We start from the raw sequence: 15,272 nt of genomic DNA, 5'->3' as shown, positions 1-15,272 counted from the left end.
ATTGCTTAATGTTCTTTTCCCTTGTACTGCATCTTTAAAATGCAGGTGCTTTAGTTCAGTGGTGTGCCTGCTAGGGCAGTGTTGCTCTCTGGCCTTGCTGCTGCTTTATGGATGATTTTTTCTTTTTCTGCCTTTCTGCTCCAGTCTCGACTTTCCCTCTGATAAGAAGCACTCAGCCAGATAACACCAGTGCAGTCACTCTGCTTTTCCTGCCTCCCTTTGCTTTGAACTTGGGTTGTGATCATGGGGCAACCATTTCATTCCTTGGCTATGGAAAAGAGAAGAAAATGAAGTAATTAGCCAGATGTCAGATGTCTGCTGTGGCAGGGAGAGAGGCTCTTTTCAAGATATTTTAGTTTATTACTGGCATTAGTAAAGCAATAACCACCACCCTTTGTGCACCATCTGCAAGTGTGACGGGAAGGGATTGTGCTCTCTGCTCCCTGGTGGCACCAGGGGATGTGGGGATGGAGGCACCGGGGGGTCCCAGAGCCAACGCTGTGCCTGCCTTGCTGGTGACAACGAGAATTGTGGGGTTGGGTTGGGGTTTTGCCAAGTAGCTGATAATAAAGGACCGAGAGATGGAATATTTTGGGCAAAACTGACCCCAGTTTTCCTGTAAAAGCAGTTTCAGTGCTGTTTGGTGTGCGGGAGGGGGCGTGGGGGGTGCGGGGCCAGGGCTGGGGTAGGAGCTGCCGGCTCTGGCCCCGCTGCGCTGCCCGCAGGGTTTGCTCCCATCCCTGCCAGGGTGCTGCTGCTCCTCACTCCCACTCGCGGCTTTTTCTGGCCTTGTTTTCCTCTGTGCAACTTAAGAACTTGTTTTTAACTTTTTCCTGGGGGCGGGGAGTGAGAGCGGCGGGGGGGGGGGCGGCAGGAAAGGGCTGACAGGGAAGGGTTTTGTGATCCCAGCTGGTCCAACCTCGGCAGCGGCAGAGCCCAGAGCTGTGCCCGGCCCTGGGCCGGTGCGAGGGAGCCCTGCTGCTCCTGCAGCACCTCACTGGGGTGATCCTGGATGGATTCCCCTGCTGCAGGTCCCTCCTGGGTCCCGTCTGTGGGAGCTGTGCTTTCCAAGGGGATGCTCCTGCGCTGCTGCCCGCTCTGCTCGGGGCTTTCTCCGCTCCGGAGCTCGCGGGGAGGAACCGAGTCCGGGAAGGAAACTTGTTCTGACAACAAACTGGGAGAGGGGAGCTTGGAGAGCCCCTGGAGGAGGGAGCACGTTCCAGGGCACGGCTGAGGCTCGGGCAGGTTTGTGCAGGCAGCTCAAAGACTCAAAAACACTTCGCAGGAATTTGGATACCGTTGTTTTCTTTTCCTTTTTTTGAGAGATATTTGGCTTTTTTCAAACCTTTATTAAATCTTGGTCAAATGCACAGGATTTCCCTTTTTCTTTCTTTCTTTCCCCTCTTGCTTTCCTTTATCTCATAGACATTAAAATATTATTTTTCCTACCCAGCTGTCCCAGTGCCCTTTCCCATGAACACAGCTCTAATTCCTTTCTTTACAGACAGGGCCATCATGATATAAAGGGCTGTCCTCAGCTCTGCTTTTCTGCTTGCACATCCTGCAGAACCCCATCGCTGTCACGGTTACACCACTGGAAAAATGCACTCCCAGTCCCATGGGAGATGAGAGGATTGTAGGATGGGTTTGGTTTGGTTTGACATCATATTTCTACGTGCTGCTGGTTCAGAGAAAATACTGTAATGTTTAAGTCATTTCCAAACCCTAAATTTGCATTTTTTTCCCTGTGTGACCAATTGGGAATTGCTGCCTTGCTATTTCATTGTTGGAACTGTGGCTGCTCTGAGCCTTGGCCGCTGTCCATGTTCCCAGTGCCCTTGGAGCTGCGTGGCTGAGGCTGATATGGTTATCTGCACCCCTAAATTTAGCCTGGCAGCTCCTGGAATATCCAGTGTCCACACTGCAAATAGCAAGTGAGGACTCTCTGAAGACATTCAGCTCCTGCCTTTGAAGTGTTGAGCTGTGAGGGGAGGGCTGCTGCTCTGAGTGGCCTTCAGCTCCATGGCATGAGGGGCGGGATGACAGCTTCAGGCTGAAACCAGACCTTTGAAGAGATGGGCACAGACAAAGACTGGCCAGATTTTGTGCCAGCTGCACTTTTTCTGAGGATTTAACGTACCGGGAAAGTGTCCTGTTTACAGGTTGGAATAAACCCGATTCAGACAAGTCTGAGAAGAACAGAAATCAACCTCATGCAAACCCAGCAACGTAACTCAGCCCTGGGGCAACGTGTGGCACTCCCCAGGAGTTTGTCCCTCAGGACTTGGGTTTAACTCAGCCTGAAATGCTCTCTGCCTCTCCCCAGCAGCTCGCCCAAGGTGTCCTCCCTGGTCCTGTCTGTGTGCCTTATCCCATCTGGTCTCTCTCTGCTCTATCCCAGTGTTTATAGTTAAACTTTGTCTCTGCAATTCACCCGGGGGCTGTGGGAATGGCCCTGTGTGCTCCGGGGATGCTGTTTGCTGGGTCTGCGGCGTTGCTTTGCCCGGGCTGTGCTGCGGGTTGGTGCTGGGGTGCAGCTGTGGTGGGGCTGGGGAACAGGCTGGGCTGGAGGCTGTGCTGGGGTTTAGAGATGAGGAAGTTTTGCTGAAGCCTTTTACTCTGCTGTGTCAGGCCAGTTGGTCACTGGTCACCGCTGGAGTGGTGTCAAAGGGGTTACCAGGCCTCGTGCACACCCAATTTATTGTGTGGTTTAAATAAGACTTTATGTGGTCATTGTGGTAAAGTCAGTGATTAATACTCCTCTAATTCCCCCTGCTGAAGAGAGCCAGCCCTGTCTCAAGTCCCTGCAATCCCCTGGCGAAGTGGCAGCACGCAGGGCTGATGCTGTGCTGTGTGTCTGGTTCCCACCCAGAGCCTGCAGCACGTCGGGAGGCGGGGCAGGAGCTTGTCCTGTGCAGGGGGGTGGCCGGAGCAGGGCTGGGCTTTAGCTGTCTAATCCCGTTAGTGTCTTAGGAGCAGCTATTCTGACTGTTCACAACCCTCTTTGCTTTAAGCTCATCACCCCGGCACTGGAGCACTGGGAAGAGGAGGTGCGGGCAGCAGGGCAGGCAAAGCTGGGGTCCACGCCCAGGAGCGGGGGGAGCCAGCCTGGGCGGGCTCACCTGGAGCCCCCCGGTCACCTGGGCACTCAGGAGCTCCCTCTCCTCCCTTTCCAAGCCCCCCTTTCCCACGGGGCAGGATGAGACCCCTGGAACTTGCAGAGGAACTCTGATCTTGGGGACTGAGGGGTGATGAGCAGCTCCCAGCTGCCCCGGGCAGGGCTGTGACTCTCACCTCGGTTTCATCTGTGGGAGTGCTGGGCTCTGCCTGGCGGTGATGCAGGACAAACCCGACCTGGGGACGCTTCCATCCCTGATACAGCCACAGGCGCCCCGCTCCCTGCTTTGTCTGTGCACCAAGCATGCCCCAGGGAATTCCAGCTCAGCCTTCCCTGTCCCTGAGGCCCTGCTGGAAATGTAAAACCTCTTTAAAAGCTGGAATTGATAGGGAGGGAGGAGGACAGTGGGCACTCCTCAGCTGATGGCTCCCTTCAGGCCTGAACTCTCGTGTTTTCCCATGAAACTTCCATTGGTACCAGTGAGGGGTTGGATTGTTCAGCCTTGCCAGAGTCCAAAGGGGTGGTTACAGAGTAAATGAAGTATTTCTCAAAGGCCATTTAAATTAAAATATACTTTTAGTTGAGGAAAAGGTACTTTAAATTTGATTGAAAGCTTGAGCAGGGTTTTTGTGCAGATACTGGGTAGGATTCTTTCTCCTCCCTCTTTGTTTTGGTAACAGAAATAATTGTCAACAAAATGAATTGTGGGTATTATGAAAATGAAGTTGTGAATTTCATCTGTATTCTGACGTCTTCAGGTTCTGATCTTACCTTGTGCAGCTCTGGGAGTGCGTTGGGCACTGGGGTCTGGCAGGGGTTTTTTCATTTCCCATGGTCCAGTGTTTGGCTCAATTGTTTTGCTTTTAGCTGGAGAGTGGCACATGGCTGGTGCATCTCCCAGTTTCTTTGCAAGGTGTGTATCCTGCTACTCCCCCTGCCCTGCTGGTGTGTCTTTGAGCAGATAAAGAGGATTTTCTGCCCTGGTCAGGACTGGCAGGGCCTGTTTCCCTGCCCTCCCCTCCCAAGTGTGGTCAGGATCACTCAGCTGTGATTGCCTGGAGAATTTATTTGACTGACATGACACAGTCCCACATGCAACAGATTCTTGCTCAGCCCCAGAACAATTTTTAAATAGGTGAAAGTCCTCTAATGATTCTGGCAGCGCTCTGAGTAGAGCCTGAAGCTTGGAACAGTTTCCACACCCTCCAGCCTGACTGTGCCATCTCTGGGTTTTTCCATCTGTGACACCCTGTGACGCTGGAAGCCAATATTACTCTGCACAATTAGGTGTCTGTGATGGCTTTGAGAAAGATCCCAGGAAAGGTAGAAGGTTTTTGGTTTGAAGGTTTTTAGCTGTGCAGCAGCTGGAGCCTGTTGGAGGATTGCTGGGGCAAGAACTGGGTTTTTATTTATTTTAAACCAGTTCTGTGCACACGTGGCCAAGGCAGAGACACAAATCTGTGCCACTGAACCCAGATAACCCCTGAAGTACAACTCCAGCTCGGGGCATGTGGCACCCATTGCACAAATGCCACCTCCTCCCCAGCTGGCCCCTTCTGGGAAGGAGCAGCTGCCAGAGGAGAGGGACAGACAGAACAGACCCCAGAGCAGCCTCACTGGGTGTTACGGGGAGGGGGCAGCCCCCTCCTCCACTGTCCCCTGGACTGTGCCCCTCAAAAGGAGCCAGAGGTGTGAGCAAAACCTCTTTGCAAATCAACACGAGAAGGCTTTGAAAATAAATGCAGCGAGAGAGAGCACTGGTACCATATAAAACATTTATTGATCTTGCAAAATGGTGTAAAATGCGTCCGTAAGAAAAATAAGAAACCATGCTGTGCGTCGTGCACAGGTTCATACCAACAAAAGGTATTTTTTCCCACTGCTGCACAGCAGCAAATATAACCCTTCACTTCTGGCGAGTCTCACACGTGCAGTCTCCCTCAGCCGAGCCTTCTCTTCGTGCTGGAACCACCTGGGCGGGCGGGGCCGCGGAGTCTCTGCTGAGCGCTGAGCCGGCCTAGGACGCGTGGTGCCGGGTCACCAGGGCCCTGTGCAGCGCCGGCGGCTCCTTGCCCTTGTCCAGCACCAAACCCTCCCGTGCCGGCGGGACCCGCTGCTCCCGGGGCGCCGCCGGCTTGGCCTTCTCCTCCTCCTCTATCCTGCCCTCGGAGCTGAAGGGGCTGCACACGGTCTCCACCAGCCCGATGACCACCCCAAAGAACGCCAGCACGCTGCCCAGCATGTACAGCTTGATCATCTTCCTGTTGGGCTTCTGGCTGAGCATTTCTTTGGCGAAGGGGATCAGCTCGTGCATGGTTTCCATTTTAGCTTTGCAGCAGCAGGTTTAGATGTCAGTTCTGGAAGAGAAGAGAGAGGGGACGTGAGTTAAATCCAGCTGCTGTGGTGGCAGAAGTCTCCGGGCTGCCCGAGCTCCCCGCAGACCCCCGGCTGTGCTTTAAATGGGGATCGGCGATTTTTGCTGAAGGTTTGCTTCAGGAAAACGCATCCACCCTGTCCCCGCGGTGCCCGGTACAGAGCAGACCCTCCCCAGCCCAGCCGGGCTGCGGTGAGAGGGGGACACAGCTGGTCCCACGCGTTTTGCACAGCGTCCCCCGGCCCATCGCGTCCCACCCCACTGCATCCCCAGCGCGTCCCACCCCACTGCATCCCCACGGCCTCCCCATCCCCTCGCCCCCCTCACCGGCGGTGTTGCTGCGGGGCCGTGCTGTGCCGTGCCGTGCTGTGAGCGCTGCGGGGCCGGGCTGTGCTGTCGCTGTCGCGGCCGCTCCTCTGCAGCTGCTGCCCGGAGCCGCCGCCGCCGCCTTTTATCGCTGCCGGGCCGGGCGGGGCGGGGGCCGGGCCGGGCGCGGGGCCCGGAGCTCGGGCCAGCCTGGCCCCCCCGCCGCTTGGCAGCTCCTGCCCCTAATCCGGCCAGATGGAAAAAAAACCCTCACTTTTTTTTTTTTTTTTTTAGACCCTTCCCCCTCCCCTTTTAAATTTTTTTTCTTCTTTTTTATCTCTTCCTTCCATTTCTCCTTCCGTTCCTCGTTCCACTTCTCCTTTTTCTCTTCAAAAACTTGTGGTTTTACCCCTCCAAAAAACACCCCAAAATTGTCTCGAAGTCTAATTGTCGAACCAGAGATCTGATGCCTGACCTGCTGTGCAGCTCTGTACCTGCTTCTGCAATAAATATTTAATATGTTAATAGAAGCTTTACTGAGTGCCTGGGAGGGAGGGAGAGGATCTGTGTCCATAGCTCCCAAAACAGGGCAACGTTTGGATCCAGGGCTTGGGGCTGTGTGCGGCCAGTTCGGCAAAATGTCCCTGCCTTGGTGCCCATTGTCTCGGTGAAGTGGGTGAGAAAATGCCCCAGGGAAGCACAGGTCGGGTGTCACCCAGGCCAAGGTGTGACGGTGTTGGGGAAAGGTTTCTACAGGTGGCTCATGGCGAAGGGAGCCGTTCGCAGGTGATGCTGCGGTGTGTGACAACCCTGATTTCCCGGGAGTGAGAGAACAGTTGGAAACTCCAAAGCTGGAGGAAGTTACATCAACTTGTTAAGACCCGATCTTCACTTTCCCCGCACTTGATGCTGAGTGTCTGTCACCCCCTTTGTGTCACTCCTGTGTCACCTACAGGATGCTGCTGTTTCCATCCTGGGTAAAGCAGGAGGCCGCTCTGCTTGCCTGGATTGCAGGAAGGAGTGTTGCACCAGTGACCCTCGGCATTACTGATGATGCCAGAATGATTGCATCATCACCACCACCATCATCTGCTCTCGCTGCAGGGTCCATCAGAGCACCGACACTGCTGTGGCTGCAAGAATCCTGGATATTCCACACCCATCTCAGCAGCTGCTGAGCTCAGAGAGCCGCTAAAGCCACAAGAAGTTGCTGGGATGTACAGCTTTTGATTTCTAGCAGATGATGGACTCTGGGACAGATTTCTTGTCTGATCCATATGGCTGCTGATGGGAATTGCTCTGCCAGGGCAGTGTATAGAAATTAAAATACAAGTTGATGCAATAGCAACAATTTTAGAGAGAGACTGGTGCATGTGGAAAGAGTAAAGCTCAGAGGGAGCCTTCAAAGGAGGCTGTAAAGGAGGTTGAATCCCTTGGTGAGGCACAGCCCAAGAGTCAGGCAGCCCCCAAAGCATCTGGAGAAGAAGGGGGCTTGTCCTCAAACCAGGGAGGGATGAAGGGAGGTTCCCTGACTTCCTGCTCCCGGCACATGGAAGACAGGGCCTGAGGCACAGGGAACGTGGATGTGATGCTCCTGAGCAGGGTTTTGTCTCAGCCCATGCAGGGGAAACCTCCAGGGACGGAAATAACTTGTGACGGGAGTGGCTGGTGCTGTGTTTGCCCTTCCTGCCCCTGCGATCCTCCAGGTGAGGAGTGTCCTCCCTTCCTCCCCCGCTGTTGATGCCCCACACAGGTTCCCTGCCCTCGAGAGCACGGGCACTGCCGACCCGCCCCAAAAAGGGACGCGCTCCTTGAATTTGTGTGGGTTTTCCCCTTCCTCTCTGAGCTGTGCCGCGGGGTTGCGGGGCAGTGAGTCAGCCCCGCTCCTCACATCCCGCACGTCCCGGGGAGGCTGAGGCTCCCCCTGCCCCCGCAGCAGCAGAGCGCTCCAAGGAAAGCTCCTAGTGAAAACTTGGGGTTTTGTTGCAAGTTTTGAGTCTGCTTAGGAAATTGTATTGCAAGACTGGCTGTAAAAGTTGCTAAAGACTTGTCTATCCCTCCTCAGCGTCTGGCGTCTTTTACTTTAAATAAAAGGTCCTTATCTTCTCTGCCAACTTGGCAGCCGAGGTTGCAGCTGATTCCTGCGTTCGGTCTGTGTTTTTTCTCTTCTGCAACACTCACAAAAATGAGCACTGGAGAAAAGAGAGCTGGAGGAGCCAGCAGCCAGACAGGGGAAGTTCAAGGTCACCGCCAGTTCTTTGGGGGTCATTGTGCTGACCCTTCCCAGCACGAAGGGAGAGGCAGGGGCTGCCCCGGTCCTGCTCAACCCCAGCAGTGTCTGAGCTGCACCTGGTCCCTGACACAAAGGTCACTGTGAAGTGTTGGAATTGTGACATTTCACCTAAAAAAGTGATTTTTGGTTGGTTTTGGGTTTTTCAGGCAGGGTTTTTGTTGCCTGCTGAACCTTATATTTGCAAGTCTTTCCTGAGGGCTGGGAAGGGTATTTTTGTTCATTAAATACTGATGGAGATGTCCATGCATTCCCAAAGTGCTGGAGCTGGAGCTTTTGGGATAATAGAGAGCTCAGGATAATTTTGAGCATTAAGCAACCATCTGATAATCATCTCTGGCAAACACTTCTCATAGCAGCACTCAGACTGTGTTGATCTAACTTAACAATATCCAATTCAATTTTGGTTTAGATTTCAGTAACAAAGTGTGCAAGCTTGTTGTGTGCTTCATTTAAATTGAATTAAGTGTCGATAAAACGATTAATGATTAACAGTAAATTAGACTAATTTTAGCTGTTCTATATCTTATTTAGGAGAGCCTGCATGTGGATGTTGTCAGGTTTAATAGCAACTTTAATTAAACCAGGCTTTGTGACTGGGGGAACTGCACAAGTTTAACGTCATCGGGGGGAAGAGCTCTGTCTGAACTTCTAAAGCAAAGTCAGCAGCCGAGGCTTAACCTAAATCTGGCAGGGAGGGGAAGCTGGGATGTTCGACAGCTCAGGGGGGATGATGCTGCTGCACAGCCGCCCGGAGCTGCCAGCTCGCGGAAATCTGCTTAGAATTGCTCTGGAGGAGGGCGCAGGTGATGCTGAGCTGCCGCCTCTGCTGCATCGGGGTGTCTCTCCCAAATTTCGGTCTCCTCCTGGCTGGCTCTGCACGGGGACAGCCTTGGCAGCTCTCTGGGAGCGCTGCCCTGGCCGTGGGTGGACATGCGGGAGCGAGGAGCGCTCCCAGCTCCGGGGAGGGAGGCTCGGCTCCGGTTTCAGCCGTGCCGGGGCCGGCACCGCTCCGCGCTGGCACCGTGGCCCTGGCAGGGGCGGCAGGCGCTGGGCACGCCGAGGGAGCGTGCTGGAGGCTCGGGGAGGAGGAGAACTGCCCTGAAAGGGGCTGGGAGGGAAATGGAGCTGCCCCTCCTGCCAGAACACCTCCATAGGAAGCTCCAAGAAATTCCCAGGACAGCTGATCTGCTCGGGCACAGGCTCCTGTAGGTGGTGTCACCCTGAAACACTCGAGGGCATAAGGACAGGAAAAGGAAAGGAAAGCCTAAAGCCCAGCAAGCCATGTTAAAGATCTGTCCTATTGAAAGTGAATAAAGTAAAATAAAACCTGCAAAAATGCAGGTTTGGCTCCGTGGGCCTGGCTGTGCCTGCTTGGGCTGGGCCCAGAGGAGCCTCCCCCAGGCTGTGATGGGCACAGAGCGAAGACAGCTCTGGCCACGGGGCCGGGCCGAGGTGACCTGGTCACTGCGGTGTCTGGGGAGCGATTGCTGCCCTGGACAGGTCACAGAGGCACAGCCACCGGGACTTTGCTGCTGGGTACCCAATATTGCCCTGTTTTGTGCAGTTTTGCACCCGGGTTCCAGCCAGCCTGGCCATGTTCTCATCTCACCCCAAGTTCCGAATCCAAATTTTATTTTTCTTTGCTTCATCTTGTTTACATTGGAAAGACATTCAAACAGAATGAGCTCAATGCTTTTCTGCAAGAGCTCTGAGTCTGGGGGCCCCCCCTGACCTGGTCACGAGTCCAGTCCCACCCTGAGTGGCACCTTGGCCTCGATGGCCACTGGAAGCCCCTTCCCACCAGCCTGGGCTGTGGTTCTGGGCTTTGCAGGGTCATGGAAGGGATCTTGAGACAAAACACTTGCCTCTTGGTGCCGTGTCCTCGAGTGTGGCACAGCCTCCCCTCAGGGGGCTTGGCAGGAGCACGAGAGCTGGACAGAGGTGTTGCCTCATCTCCCACAAGGCCATGAGTGCACAAGGGACGGGCACTGCTGGACTTTGTCTGGGATGAGTGTGAGCTCCACGGGCTGTGCTCACCCCACAGCCCAGCCAGGGAGGGAGCAAAGGTGGGCCCAGACTCTGAGTTTTAGCTGGGCAGCTCGAACCCCTGCACAGCCAGGCCCCTGCTCCAGTTGCAGCACTCGGGGGAGGCACAGCTGGCAGCCAGGAGCAGCAAAGAGCATGTCCTTTGTGTCAGTCACACACAAGGAGAATCTGTGCCTTAAAGGGGGGGGTCTTAAAATACCCCATAAAAACTTCTGCCCTGGATGTTGCAGGGGGAGGCAGGGTTGCTGTGGGGGGCGGTTGCTGGCTGGCACCAGGGGTGCAGAACCCCTCCATTCCACCACCTGGAAAAGCCAAAACCCTCCAGAGGGGAGCTGGATGCTTTCCTAATGGAATATTTTCCCGTTTAGAAAACAGGGACGTGACAAAAATAACGCTGTTCCCCTGCAAGGATAATTTTATCAAGGTCCCGGTGGGAAGCGGGCGCAGTCCCAGCCTGTGCCCTGCCAGCTCTGCACCGTGTCCCTGTGTGCCTGGGGAGCCTGTGCAGCCCAGCCCCTCCTGCTCCACGGGGGATACTGGGGGACTCTGTGCCGACCCTTCGTGGCTCAGGGCACAGGGAACTCCATGGGGTGGGGGAAGGAGCTGGGGGGGAAAAAGGAAAACCCAATTTAAGGGCAAATCCTGAGCCTCTGCTTTGCTGTACAGCTGCTGCGTGGCTCCTGAAGGGATTTGGGACGACTGCTCTGCTCCATCGCTGGGCTGGGGCTGGAGCAGGCGCTGAGCTCTGTGCTGGGCAGAACTGTCCCCTCCACGGCAGCTCGGGCCGTGTCCCAGCTGTGCCTGCAGCTGGCACCGGGCAGGGGCTGCAGGGCTGCAGAGGGAGGCTGGGGTCACAGGGCCGCTGCCCTTTGGAGCCAGCTCCCAGAGTTACTGAAATTTAGACCTAAAGTGGGTCAGTGGTATTTCGGTTCAAAGTTTTATTTGCTTTCAGAGCAGGTTTTCAGAACATGAATTGGAATTTTGTCAGGAATTCCTGAAATGCTTTTAAAGGAGATCTTGTTAATTAGCAGAGCCAGTGCTGTAAATCATCTCTGCTGGAATAAGGAGGTGGTTTGCAGGTCAGGTTTGAATTAAAATGGGAAATGAAAAGATTAGCTGGAGGAAAACCTGTTTTATTACTAGTATCAGTAATCTTGCAACTGAGCTGTCAAGAAGTTACAACATGAGACATAATTTCTTACCCCTGACAAAACCTTCCCAAGTTTTCCTCTTCCCAAGCAGCTTCAGGGTTCCAGTTCCATGTCCCGTGACTCTTCCAGGATTTTCCCACGAGGGTTGCAGGCACCTGACAGGACTCACACAGGCTGTGCCTGCCCAGTGATGGGAGGTTTCATCCCAGCTCTGGGAAGTCGGGAGCTGGAGGGGCTGGGAGTCCGGAGTCTGCCCTCCTCTTGCCAAGATCCTGCTCAGCATAAGCAAATTATCCCTCTGCCTTTTTTTTTCCATTGTAAAGCAGCTGCTTGTGCAGCAAATGTGCTTTCAAGAATTGTGCTTCAGACATTTGTTAATCCTTCAATGAAAAATGTCACAGCAGCATTAAGTATTGTTCAGTTTTTGTATGCTTGAAATATAAAACCATCCTCAAGCAGCATCCTTTTCCTTAACAGAGGTTTTGCATTTCAAGAAGAAGAGAGAAGTTAAAAACTAACTGAACACGAACATTCCCGCCTGGCCAGCGGGTGTCACAGCAGCTGAATCCAAAGCTGCTGAACTCAGACAGTGTCCTTGGAAAGCTCCCAAGGGAGTAAAGTACTCGTGTGCCTGTGATCTGAACAGAAAGCAATGTCAGCCTGGAGGAAGTAAAACAAAGCCACTCATGCAGGAGTCACATCCTTTCCCCCTTTGGCTGCAACGCCGGAGTGTGTTCAGGCCCGAGTTCACCCAGGTCTGGGTTCTGAGGAGGCAGCAGCTCCGTGGCAGCGGTGGGGAACAGGAGCTCCTCGAGAGCTGCTGCTGCTCTGGTCCTGGAGAAGATGCTTTCTGCAGAGTAATGTCCCCTACAGCCTCCTCAGGACAGGGGATGTCCCATGACTCAGAGCACGATTTCCTGCAGGAGTTAATAATATTTGTTTTCCAGGGAATGTCTCGCCCAGCCCTCTGAGGGCTGTGGGCACAGCCTGGCACAGGTTAGCACAGGCTGAGCTGGAGAGGAACTCGAGCCCTGTGAGCATCCCCCTGGTCTGTTCCACCCGTCCCAGATTGCTCCATTGCTTACGTTTCATTTGCTGTGGTGCATTTTTACCATTGCCTCCATCTGCAACATATTCCCTCGCTGCTACCCAGGACAACACCGGACAGCCTGGAGCTGTTCCAGCCTCAGCCTCCTGACTCCCATCAGGGCCCAGGGCTTGCAGGGATCCCCTATCATCCAGCTGCCCCTGAGCACCCACCCGTTCACAGCTGGCTTTTTCCTTTCCCGTTTTTATTGGTCTGCAGTTGATGTTCTGTAAATGAGCCTTTTCCTCGGTTTTGTTCTTGTTTGAACTTGTGGAGCCTGGAATTGCAGGTGATGTTTGTTTTACCTTTCTCTGGCAAGCCTGGGGTCGGTGGGAGCACTTTACACACACGAGGTTACACCGAGGGGTTTCACTGTCCGGGGTTCACTCATCCCCAGCGTGCAGAGGCCGCGTCGGCAGCTCGGGGCACGTCTCATCCCTGCCTCTCTCTAAAGCATTCCAGGGTTCCTTCTCGCTTCCCCTTTGCTGCCAGCCGGGCCGGGGCGGAGGCTGGGGAGGAGGAATGCGGCGTTACCGCATTGCTGAGCAGGAGCCGGGCAGGCACGCCCAGGTGTGGCACAGCTCAGCCGGAGGAAGCTCAGCCCAGCTTTCACACACTGTAGCCTGAGGGACAGTATTTTTTTTCCAGCTCTGTGTGTACCCTTGCTCCGAGCTGCTGGTCCTTGACGTGCCTGTGTCACTCAGCGTGGGGATGGGAGGTGGGTGACACCAACAGCAAAGCAACCGGAGGAGAGACCTGCAGTCATCTGATGGGTCCGGAGCCCCTCACCAGTGCGGGAGAGGCGGTGGCTTTGGGGTTATTTCAGTGAAGTAAACGGAAAAGGCTCAATGCAAGGGCTCCTCATCAGCCGGGCATGCGGCTGGTACCCAAACACGGACCACGTCTCTTAGAAAATGTGGCTCTCTGACTTTTCACAGCTGCTGGGTTCACAGGAGTGCGTTTCGCAGAGCTCATCCTGGGCAATTTCGTATCTCGAGGAATTCCAGCACTGCAGGCAGGAGGGGGATCTGCCTTTCTCCCTGCTTGGGCTGCAGTCTGATGTGAGAACACACACGGTGTGATTGCAGCTCACGTGGGCATCCCGAATCGGGCTTTGAATGACCGAGCGGAGGTGCTGATAGTGGCACTGCCCTGCCAGCCGCTGCCAAACTCAGCGCGTAAACCCTGCCTGGGAGGGTGGGCGAGCACTGGGGCGCAGCGGCCGATGCTGAGCCCAGCAGCAGCTCCGAGGGGCCGGGCCCAGGCTCCACTGCAGCCCCGGGTGGGTTAGGTGAACCCCAGCTGTGCTTTCCCCCGCTCGCTGCCCTCACCCTGCCCGGGTGATTCGTGTGTGCGCTGCGCCCGTCTGGAGCTGTGGTGAGTTATGCGGTAACAGGGTGTGGATGTCTGGGGATCCCTGAATCACTGCTTTATCATCACTGCACCCACAGGCACCTTCTCTCCAGGTGAGGCAGCTGCGCGTTAAAAGCCTGCGAGGAGCACCCGGCGCTCAGAGGGCTCTGGCGGCTGCCGGGAGGGACACGGGGACACCGCAGGGACCGTGGCCGTGCTCCCGCAGGGAAGAGGGCAGGTGAGGTTTCTGGCTGCTGGGGGAGTGTGCTGGCAGCATTTCCTCCCCTGGGGTTCCTTTCCCTGGAGGAGCCATTCACAGGAGGTTTTTATGGGTTTCTCCTTTTCCTGGAATGAGACTTTGGGCCATCACGCGACGAGTTTGGATCGGGAATTGACTCTGGAAGCGCAGGGCGAGGGTGGGGCTGGAGCACAGAGAGCGCAGTGTGCCTGGGAAGGGGTGGCGGGGGCTGTACGGAGGTGTGTGTGCACACTCCATCCCTTCCAGCCCCGCATTCCCGGCTGGCACCAGCACCGCTCCCGCCACGCTGCGATCGCGGCGCTGGGGCAGGGGCTCCTTGCGTCATAGGCAAATTCCGTTTGAGCAGCTGATTTTCCTCTTCATTAGTCTTGATTTCCCCCCTGTGTTATTCTGTGTAGATCAATTAAAAGTGTCTCTCTGTAAAGCGAGAAGGAAGGTAGCGGACCTGGGTTGAGCTTTTGAACTGACATTTTCTGCTCCTTTTCACTCACGCTGCAAACTCTTCCCTAGGTGTGTCCGTGGCCGAATGGAGCCTCGCTGCCAACTGTGGCCATGGGCAGTGTTTGTCCTTCTGGGTAAGGCTCACATGCAGTGCTCCCGAAAGAACAGGGTCTGGCTGACTAAAGAGCAGCGCTGCTGATGGGAGCTTTGCATGGGCAGCAGCAGAGAGCCTGGGTTTGTGATAGTGCTGGGGGCTGGCAGGAGGCTGCTGCTCTCTGCCCTGAGCTGCAGGGCTGGCTCTGGGAACAGGGGACACCACCAGGGCTGGTCAGTTCGAAGGGGAGGGCACTAAGCATCCCTGCAGCCCAAAGCCTGGGGCCAGGGCAAAGAAGGGTTTTGCAAGTAACTCTTAGCACGAAGCACCATTATTAAAAATAAAGGTGTCTCGGGGCGAAGCACCCTTCTCTTTGTTAGCACATGGGGTATGTTGTCCCAAGCATGGCCTCGTGGCTGGTTTGGTGCAGCAAACAGCTCCCTGTTCTGTGATGCTGGCTGGCGCCTGTGCCTGTCTGACATCAGCCCTGATCCCTTTTCCCTGTTGCAGCTGCCCCACGGCTCCTGGGAGCGCAGAGAGCCTGTTCCCAGGGAGCCTGCTACCCTCCCCCTGGGGACCTGCTGCTGGGACGAGCTGCTCACCTGAGAGCCTCCTCCACGTGCGGCCTCAGCAAGCCCGAGACGTACTGCACACCCCACGGAGAGGTACTGCTCACCCCTGCACCCCAAACCTTCCCTTCATCCATCCCATCCTCCTCACCCTTTGGCACGGATGTGTCCGGGCTTCATG

General features: G+C 55.2%; 2 protein-coding genes across 9 annotated transcripts in view; one reads left to right on the top strand and one right to left on the bottom strand.

Annotated features, from left to right (window-relative positions):
- LAMB3 (laminin subunit beta 3) overlaps window positions 1–15,272 on the top strand; it is a 41,235-nt gene that overhangs the window by 4,943 nt on the left and 21,020 nt on the right. For 2 of the 8 annotated variants that reach the window (XM_042013301.1, XM_042013300.1), the window contains exons 1-4: window positions 13,100–13,436; window positions 13,827–13,966; window positions 14,498–14,562; window positions 15,033–15,187. In XM_042013301.1, coding sequence (XP_041869235.1) covers window positions 13,290–13,436; window positions 13,827–13,966; window positions 14,498–14,562; window positions 15,033–15,187 — 507 coding nt within the window. In that variant the 5' untranslated portion in view covers window positions 13,100–13,289. The other 6 variants (XM_042013307.1, XM_042013302.1, XM_042013304.1 and 3 more) reach the window with 6 other exon arrangements.
- Window positions 4,880–5,930, bottom strand: G0S2 (G0/G1 switch 2). The gene is made up of 2 exons (XM_042013319.1): window positions 5,820–5,930; window positions 4,880–5,475 (listed from the first exon to the last, which is right to left on the bottom strand). Exon 2 carries the CDS (start codon window positions 5,439–5,441, stop codon window positions 5,136–5,138), a length of 306 nt encoding a protein of 101 aa, XP_041869253.1. The 5' UTR covers window positions 5,442–5,475; window positions 5,820–5,930; the 3' UTR covers window positions 4,880–5,135.

This window comes from Corvus kubaryi, unplaced genomic scaffold (genome assembly GCF_017639235.1).
Source record: "Corvus kubaryi isolate FWS band 111438036 unplaced genomic scaffold, C.kubaryi_AGA036_p1.0 split1-37355, whole genome shotgun sequence".
NCBI classification, from domain to species: Eukaryota; Metazoa; Chordata; class Aves; order Passeriformes; family Corvidae; genus Corvus; species Corvus kubaryi.
This window is presented reverse-complemented; position numbering and strand designations above follow the sequence as displayed.